At 29.2% G+C, this 10,415-nt stretch overlaps 1 protein-coding gene across 1 annotated transcript; it reads right to left on the reverse strand.

Moving 5' to 3' along the window:
• Positions 1–172: 172 nt before the first annotated feature.
• Positions 173–2,069, reverse strand: Not11 (CCR4-NOT transcription complex subunit 11). The gene has a single exon (XM_083088945.1). It carries the CDS (start codon positions 1,835–1,837, stop codon positions 476–478), a length of 1,362 nt encoding a protein of 453 aa, XP_082945071.1. The 5' UTR covers positions 1,838–2,069; the 3' UTR covers positions 173–475.
• Between the last annotated feature and the right edge of the window lie 8,346 nt (positions 2,070–10,415).

Below are 10,415 nucleotides of genomic sequence, written 5' to 3' on the forward strand. Positions count from 1 at the left end.
ACACAAACATGTTAAAAAATATTTGCATTAAAATATATTATTTCCAATGTGTGTATGTTTCATATATATATATATATATATATATATATATATATATATATATATATATATATATATATATATATATATATATATATATATATATATATAATTTAATCTACTTATAAGCATATGATATTCACATTTTTATTTTTTTATATAAAATTTTGTGAAACATTCGATATATACATATATCTTAAGAATATAATTCTTTAAATAAACATATAAATTTAAAAAGATATTTGTTATATTTAAATGTTTCTCTTGATATAATTCATATTTTATACCCAATCTAATTATGACAGATGACATGTAAAAGAATACAATATATAAATATAACATGATATAAATATATAATTTAGACAATAATATCTGTTGGAAGTGTACATCTGTTAAAAAGCTAGATGGTTTTTATAACATAACATATTTTATTTTTTTAATAGATATCAATTTTATTTTTTGTAGATGAAGCATTAAGTCCACCGGTATCACCAGATTCAAGTTGTTTTAGGAGTCGGAATAATGCAGCAGCTTCTCTAATTCGACTAAATTCAATACAAAATGCTTGGACTTCAATAAATAGTTCTTGCACATTAATGATTTTGTTCCTTATTAAGGATTGCAAAAACACACAAACGAGTCGCACAAGCCGACTTTGCATATAGCGATCCTTAATAGTTTCACAAGTGGATATACAATTGCTGACATATAAATGTACAAATTCTGTTGGTAGATCCACAGTAGTGGTTAATCTATTCACGACTTCCATAGAATGAAGGGACATTTCCATGTTTACTAATACGCTGAAATATTCAGTGATTTGGCTAGATTGCATCAGCTTTAATAAAACTTCAATGGCAATTAGAGGATTATTCTCAACTAAATCTGGTAATTTACAAGGCGTAAGTCCGATGTGATAGACGAGCTTTGGATCATTCTCCAATTCATTGACCAAATGCTGCTGTTGTGGCAGAGTTAGTACACCTTTAAAGGCCTTCCCCATTAATTTACGAGCTTCCGCACCAGCGCAATTTGATACACACATGCTAGCATCATATTCAATTGTAAATTGCGTCGGTTCTGTGACATTAAACCAAGCTATTTCATTAATAGAATGATAAAGAGGTGGCACTAGCCTGAGAAATTCAGGATGATAACTTTGTTTGCATAAAGGCGGGTCACCAACAATAAGAGTTTCTGTTATGTTTCTCACAGTAGTTTCGTCGAATTCTGTTTCTTTAGAATGATCCATATCAGGCAGAATAACAGGATTTCCACATTTACTAACAGAGGGTAATTCGGATTGATGTTCTGCTAATTGCAATTGTAAATTAGTTAAATCAATAGATGGCACAGAGACAAAAGAAAATTCGTCCATAATCTGATGAGGTGTTTTCTTCATAATGTCCTTATGATTGTATCCCAGTAAATTGACCAACAAATTCTTCTCGCATTGAGACAGAAGTGGTATATGACCTGTGTGATTGGCCAGTTTTGAGTTTTCATTATTAGTGTTTTCTTGTTTTAGAATCTGCACGAATACACTGACAAAAGGTGTGGAAGCTAATGGTTCTCCTTTATATAGATCAAACAGCAGTGTTAACGCTATGATACGTTGAACTTGTTTTGGCAGCAAATCAATGTGTTGCAGCTGTAGCAATAATATTGTTCCCACCTTAAAGCGATTCTCCTTAGAAAAGCTTTGGTGCAGTTGATTACAGAGACTTTCCAAGCTGGTATCCAAATTTTCTTCGTCGAGGAGATCTAGTAGCTTTATCAAAGTTTTCGGAGCGAACATCTTTACTGCGCGATGAATCGAGCATTTGCGACGACTCGCTTGTTATATTTGATAAGATTCTCTGCATTTATTTCGTAATGTCATATGAGAAAAATAATATGTCTGTCGTCTTATGTGAATATTTAGAGCAGAGAATTTGCAAGTGAATATTATTATTCAAGCACAGTATACCCAGGGTGCGTTCCGAATTACGCATGAAGCGCGTAGACTGCATAGAAAATCGTTCCGATTTAACCACAGACATCTATACTATATACTAGACCGCTAACTTGCGTCAAATACATGTCCACGAAATTTATGTACTAAATTCTCACGCATGCGTAACGTTGGTGGACAGCAGTAACGTTTGTGATTGGTTGATGTTATGTACAATGTACATAAGTATGTAATTTGTGTATAAACTTACAGTTGAATATAAGTTATTTTTAAATAATATATAATGTTCTTCATTTTTAATTAAAATTTATTACAGCCTTTAAAGATAAAATATATCAAGATATATTTAAAAGGTATGATATAATTAAAATCAAGATTAAAAATATATATAGAAGATTAAAAATATATAAAGATTAAAAAAAAATATATATATATATATATATATATATATAACATTTATATATATTTATATTTATTTTATTACAAAATTAAAAGTTTATAATGTAAAAAGTACAAGTTTTAAGGTGAAAACTTAAATATGGCCGGTATTCATAGTCCGTTCTTATATTTAAGATCGTCTTAAGAACCCATTCAACCAATCAAATAGCTGCAATGCGGTCATTGATTGGTTGAATGGGTTCTTAAGACGATCTTAAATATAAGAACGGACTATGAATACCGGCCATTAGCTGGCTACAAGCACAGACTTCTATATATACTAGACTGTTAACTCCTTATATATAAGACGGCTTCGATTTTATGTACAAATCACAGATAGGTATATAAAGGTATTCTATTCTGCGCATGCGCTCTGCGATAACGCATGTTTATATGTATATACATACGCAAGCTAGGTTAAGTATATGATATATATCTATATCGATGGTATCTGCGCATGTGCAGAATAAGTCACGTTAGTACATAAAATGTGAGGACATTTTATATAAGCAAAATATGGGGAGTTAGCAGTCTAGTTATATTAGAAGTCTGTGGCTACAAGTGTCCACCATATTAGTTTTCCACCAATATTACGCATGCGCGACCGTCATATTACATGGTTTTCGGCGACACATTTTATGTACAAAATCAATGGGAGTTAGCGATCTAGTTATAGTATAGATATCTGTGGATTTAACCAATGCGCGCATTGGTAGCGCTTTAGTAGCGCTGAGAATTCTCTAGATTGTACTAACCGTACTAAATTCTTAGCACCCTTCCAGCGCATTGACTGCCTCTACTCTCGACTTGAGGCAGTTGATGCGTTGATGCGTTTATGCGATCTATGCGTTTTATGTGTAATTCGGAACGCAATAACAGATAACAGATTCTTTGTGACGATGGGAAAACAACAATTATATGAATTTCCAGTTTTAATTGAAGAAACTAATGAAATGATAACTGTTTTTAAATAAAAATGATATGGAGAAAACAAGCCAAGCTAATATTAATATATTATTTTACCTTGATTTATTATTTTATTTTATTTATATTTATTATTTATTAATATTTATATTTATTATTATTAATATTTATTTATATTTATTATTATTTATTTATATTTATTATTTATTTTTTTATTTTATTTGTATTTATTATTTTATTCTATTTTTATTTATTTTTTTTACTATTTTACCATTTTCAAATCGTATTAGCGCATAGAATGCGCAAACACCGTTCCGAATAATTAAAGCGCTTCATGCGCATTGATAAAACGGAACGATTTCGAAGCGCTGCGCAACAATAATGCAGTCTATGCGTTACATGCGTAAATCGGAACGCACCCCCAGTAGCGCAACTCCCTAAAATTTGTGAAGTCCAAAATGAAGTGCGCATGCGCGAAGTTAGCGAGTAAACACAGTACCGCCATCTGAACTTTTCTCTCACTTTCTCCTTCATTGTTTACGGTCACTCTCTCTCGCTCTCTCTCTGCATTTAAAGGTTTTGTTATTAGCATTATAACTTATATTAAATAATTTGTATGTATGTAATTTTTCTAATGAAAAAAGATCAACTGTTGGATCAACTGTTGGAATTATAATTTTATTTTAATATTTGATTATATAGATTTTAAACAAATAAGAATTTTATAAAAATTTATTTTCACATATTTGGCTAATGGAAATACTAACTTTGGCATATATGTGTCAAATAAATTATTCATTATAAAATAATGTACTTATTTAAAATGTACTTATTTTTTACTTTTTAATTATGTTACATACCCATACAGCACACAAAGATTGCATACACATTGCAGCAATCTTTTACCGCAATATTGCAACGTTGCAAATTCACTGCAAAATGTTGCTGCACCATTGTTGTGGGATTGCAGCAACGTTAAAATGTCCGCTTTTAGGAATATTGCAATGTAAGATTGTAGCAATGTTACGGTGCAACGTATTTGTAATATTAAAATGTGTTTTGCTACAAATGCAGACACAGTTTTAAATTTAATAAATAAACTTTGAAAATATAAAAAGATGTTTAAGAAAGATAGGAAAAAATGCCTTTAAAAAAACATATATTAGTGTTTTTTATTAGATTTTTCTTAAATATTTATCTCAATAATATACATACAATTATTTTACATACATTCGACACCAGAATATTTTAATACGTGCAAATGAACTATTTTCTATTTACCCATTCAATTGAGAAAAATCTGTTTAATATTCTGAAACCCAATGAGGGATCCAGATTATTAAACAAATTATTTGTTTAATAATCTAGATCCCTCATTAGGATTCAGAATATTAAATAAACTAAGTCAGTTTATCACAAATTAAACTGACACAAGACAAGAAATATAATTATTGCATTAGTCTTTTGTAGACCTTATATCCACTTTAGATGAAAATTCGAATGAGTTAGTTAAGTTTGGTCACATAGCGGCAAGTAAAGAAACACATGTTATACATTTTCGCTATGTTAAAATGTTGCTGCAACATTGCCAAAGTAATATTACAAAATAATGTCTCTGCAATATTTCTGCAGCATTACACTGCTATGTGCAATGTTGTAACATTACAGCAATGTTGATGCAAGCTTCTGTGCTGTATGGGGTGTGCAATTACAGCTTTAAGTAAAATTAAATAAATTTTATTATTAATTTTGATTTTGATACTTTGTAATAAAAAGTGATAATATTAATTTAATAAGTGATAATAATATTAATTTAATAAGTGATATATAAATTTATAAAGAGATAAATAAATATATTTATTTACTGAACACAGAATACAAATTAATATAACTTAACCTATCCTAATCAATATACTAATAATATACTAATAATGATATACTAATAACATACTGAGTGACATCCCAAGAAGCACAAGTACATCCTATGTACGTACAACGGACGTCCATATCGGACATTGTGTACATCCATCGGATGTCCATATTACCTGCAGCGGACGTACAAAAGACGTCCACTGTACGTCCGTTTGCAACTGCTCTGAACGTCCATAAGACGTCCTTAAGACGTCCTTTAGTGGACGAATTATGGATCTTAAATGGATGAATTTTGGATCTTGAATGAATATGAATACGTGGGAAAATGTTTTATATATAATTGTGTACATAATTATGTATGGATTTTGGACTTGATCTAATCATATATATACATATATATATATATATATATATATATATATATATAAAATTATTTTTGATTATATATAAGTGGATGACATTATGTATCCTTTATAATATATAAAACATTTGGCCCAACAAAATTAAATAATAATATAATCTATTTTTAAATAATAATATTATCTATTTCATACAAAAATTTTAATATTTTACATAAAAATTTCATATAAAAATTTTATTTATATTTATACTTGCATATTGCACTTTACATCTTAAATAGATAATTATTTTCGTTTATTTGCCGGACATTTACTTGTCCTACTTATAAAATCAACTTAATATCTGAAGCATTGAGATCAGAAATTAAATTGAACAGTATATCTAATGTTATTTGTTACTTTTTGCAAACTTTATATAATTCTTCTAACTAAAACTTAAATACGAGAATGATAGCGCTTCGCACGTCGCGTAGCGGTAAACGAACGAACTAACACATCCTTGCGTGCTCGCGCGAAACTTTGACGTCCAAGACCGGACATTATATGGACGTCCAAATATTGGCCGTTAACGAATGTCTGGAATCAGACGTATGATGGACGTCCATTTCATCTCCATGGATGTGCGAATGTAAAATGGACATAAAATGGACGTCCATAGGACGTCCTGTGCTATTTGGGATTCTATAGATATACCGATAACATACTGCACGTTCTACTGACGATATATTCTATGAATATACTGCAGGATATTTATAACATATACTACGAACTATAATAAAAATACATCGAGATCAATCAATAAACAAAAATAACATGCTTAATTACAAAATATAATTATGTATTCAAATTACAATCAGATTTTTTTAAATATAATTGTGTATTTCTCTTTCTTTCTTTTTTTACAATATAAAAACAATAAAAAAGAAGGCTAAAAGACCGTGGCGCAGGATGTTAGCACGTAAAACAAATAAAGAATAATAAATTGTCTGAGGTAGTAACATAATATATTAATAATTAATTTGATGTAAAAGCACAAGTAGTATGTCTAAAAACATTAATTCAAATGAAAAAAACATACGTTTCGATCTTTTCTAGATTCTTTTCAATGTTTCGAAATGGTGTTGTTAAAAACAGTAAAAAATAAAATTAAAGATGACAAAGAGCGATAAGACAAGGAGGAGAGCGGTAGAAAACGGAAAAAGTCATGTATATAATTCCAACGGACGCAAATTTAAAAACGCGCAAACAATTGTTAAGAAAAAATTATTTAAAGCAGAAAGCGCAGATCGAATACATAAAAGGTTATGAGATAATGCATGGCAATGAGAAATCTTTCTAAAAAGAAGGCAACACTCACCTCGCTATCAGAAAACGCAATTAACGCAAAACGCAAGAATTCAGAGGAAGTATAGTGCGTAATGATCTCACAAAAAAGTCTCCAGATTTGTAAATCAGTCAATAAATTAAGTCGTAGAATTAAATTAAGCAAAACAAACAATGTAAAACTTGGAAGTCCTTCTGAATTCAAGATCCTCAGTAGAGCGGGAAGAACAAGATGATTCAATAACGAGGTGGAAGCCTGTAAGAAGAAGCGCAAAAAGAGAGCAAGCAATATCAAAACAAAGAGACTCATGCCAAGCATAAAAATAATAAATAACAAGTAATTCAAAATCATAAAAAATTCGTAAACAACAAATGAAAAGCTTCCGTTATAAAAGAGCATAATGCATATAATATTATAAAAAATGCTATGAGATAATATACAGCGAAAGCAAAAGTTTAAATAAAATACATACAAGGATGGAAAACAGAGACTGGAGACAAAACCAACCCTAAAGGTGAAGGAGTGCGATCGTGAAAAAAACTGAAACATGACAATAGGAGGTATAGGAGGCATAGAAGGGGAGGGGGAGAAGATAAAGGAGAAAGAGAAGGAAGAAAATAAAGGGGATTTAGAAAGTGGAAAGCAAAAGAGCGGAGAAAATGTGAAAATGTGAGGCATTTATTAATAATAAGGAGATAAGAGATCTAATAATGCGGTATCATTCTGAATGCGTCACAATTCTTGCACAAAATCTTATAAATGACATTTAAATGATTCATTTTAGATAAAGGATCTTTATGTAGTTTAATGAACTCGTTCAATTTATTATTCACTGAGAACCCTAATTTACATCCACCAACAAAAAAGTAAAAAAAAAATTAATTAAAAGAACTTGGCGCTGTCAATAAAATTGGTATATATTTCAATTAAATATATATTTAAAAAATTGAAACATATTCTAATTATTAATTTTAATTATGATAATTTAACATTTAAGTTTAATGACTTAATTTCTTTAATTAATTTATATTGATTTATACTTGGAAATTTTTAGACTTTTAAGCTGAACAATATACTAATAAAATTGGCAGCGCCAAGTTTTTAATTAAAATTCTTTTTACTTTTTTGTTTTATATTTTATATTTTTGTTTTATATTTTGTTTTATAATTTATATAAGTTAACTTGTACAAGTTTTCTTCCTTGTACTTTTATTTATCTTGTGCAAATTTTTATCCTAGTTAGCGCAATTTCTATATGTCACTATTTTTGTAGACAAGACAACAGTTAGATACAATTAGTACGTGAACTTGGCGCCAATTTTTTACCAATTTTTTAAAAAAGGTAAATTTTTAGGGTACACATCATAACACGCTATAAACAGTCGAAAAATAAAGAAAACTTGTGAAATAAAATCTTTTATTCGATGTATTTATCGGATATAAATACAATGACGTCTAATATATTGCAATAAAAAGAACTAAAACTACTTACAAAACTAGTTGCTTTTATATAAAACAAGAAGATGAATATACAGATGGATACGTATGTGATGAAAGATGATAAAACAGGAAAATGTAGCAATGGATACAAATAATATTTATATTGATGAGATTGATTTTTTCATACATTATTATCAAAAAAATTAACAACAGGCAAATCAAATTACTAGTATTAAATAAAAGATTAATATTGTAATCAAGAATATTCAAAATTCACTACAAACATATAGATACGGCAATACAATACTTGAAGTATATCATTGATAGCATTTACATAAAAAAATTTTTAGATAAAATTGTATAATTCTGTATATATTTTCAACTTTTCGAAATGACATCTATCTCATATTGCTTAATACAGAAAATGAAAATGATCAATTTCTGTTTTTCAATTTCGTTTTATAGTAACCAAAATAACGCGCAATATGTTAGCAGATTGGCAACAGATTCAGATTTAGATCAGAAGTTGTTAATAGATTGGCATTAATTATGTCTTCATTAAACTTACCATCTGTCAGCCGATAAAATATAATACATCTGGTAATCTGAACAGATTGTCGGCCGTAACCGATATGCAAATTTTTCTAACAATTTAAATAAAATAGTAACGTAAATCGATATTTATAAGGTTTTTATAATATTTGATTTGATTTTTCAGTAATTATCGAAAATAGTATGTATTTATTTTAGAAAAATTTTATAAATTATGTCTTTGATTTTATAACATTTTATGACAGTTTTCAAAAATATTTCTGATTGATTAAAATATCTACTTGAGAAACATTAAAAGAAACGCTTCCTTGATAAAAATAAACGTTTATGAAATAATCAGAATAGGTCGTTCTTCTTCTATCCGCAAAAAAACATTTGCCTTCTCACGAAATTAATAGAATAATGCTTTCACAAATCAAGACAATATTATAGATCAAATCATCCAAAACATAACTAAAATCTTTAAAGGTTTCCTCGTTTTTGAGATTTCTTTTAGATATCTTCCAGTTACGTTCTATTAATTATATATATTATGGAGCTTTAATGTTGTTAGAGCCAAAGTTTCCGTACTTGCGCGCCCTGGCAAAAATGAGACGTTTCATGAACGTTTGTTTGGCGTTTACATGAACGTTTGTGGAAGTTCGTCGAGAGTTTAAAAACGATTAGTAAAGAGTTTGTAGAACAAAAATTGCAACACTGCAGCGTTTGAAAGACGTTTGTACATAGCGTTTTTGAGAGTTTGCATAGCGTTTACATGGCGTATGCAAAGAGTTCTTTAAACATTTATAGATCCTCTATTAAGTGTTTAATTTCATCTTTGGAAACTGCGTGCATCCTCTATTAAGCAATTACCCGACAAAAACAGTACGTGAAATCCACGTTATTACCACGTAGATTAATATCGTTGAATCTACGTGGATATTCAAGTGGATAATCCGCTCAAAAACGGTACTAGAATCTACGTGGAATCTATGTGAAAATTTCATGAACTTTCGAGACATATTACTTTTTTCATTTTTGATAAGTGAATATCTTGGACATTTATAAAAGTATATAAATACACTCGGCCATAAGAATAATTTTATTTTTATTTATATTTTATTTTTAATATACGCAATAAATAGGCTATCTCCCATTTATCCGTTTAATTTCAAATAATCTGTTCCATATTCTGAATCCCAACAAGCGATCCAGATTATTAAACAAATTATTTTAAATTAAATCAGTTTATTAAATTAAACTGACTAAAGAACCGTCTACAATGAAAATAATATCGGTGCAGTGGACGGTGGAGTAAGACTAAGAGTAATGCGAAATGGAAAAGAATCATTCGCTTACGCCTTACTCCACCGTCCACTCCATATTACTTCCATCGTAGACAGTCCTTAAAAGAAAAAATAAACTTCGGATCGTGTTAGTATCAGTTTTTTATATACACTTTATGACGGAAAGTTGAATACGAGTTAGCTAATTTGATGCAGCGCCGCATAGCGGCAAAGCGAGGAAGCATATT

This window comes from Camponotus vicinus, unplaced genomic scaffold (genome assembly GCF_025532165.1).
Source record: "Camponotus vicinus isolate PSW18456_S1 unplaced genomic scaffold, iyCamVici1.0 SCAF_14, whole genome shotgun sequence".
Taxonomy (NCBI): Eukaryota; Metazoa; Arthropoda; class Insecta; order Hymenoptera; family Formicidae; genus Camponotus; species Camponotus vicinus.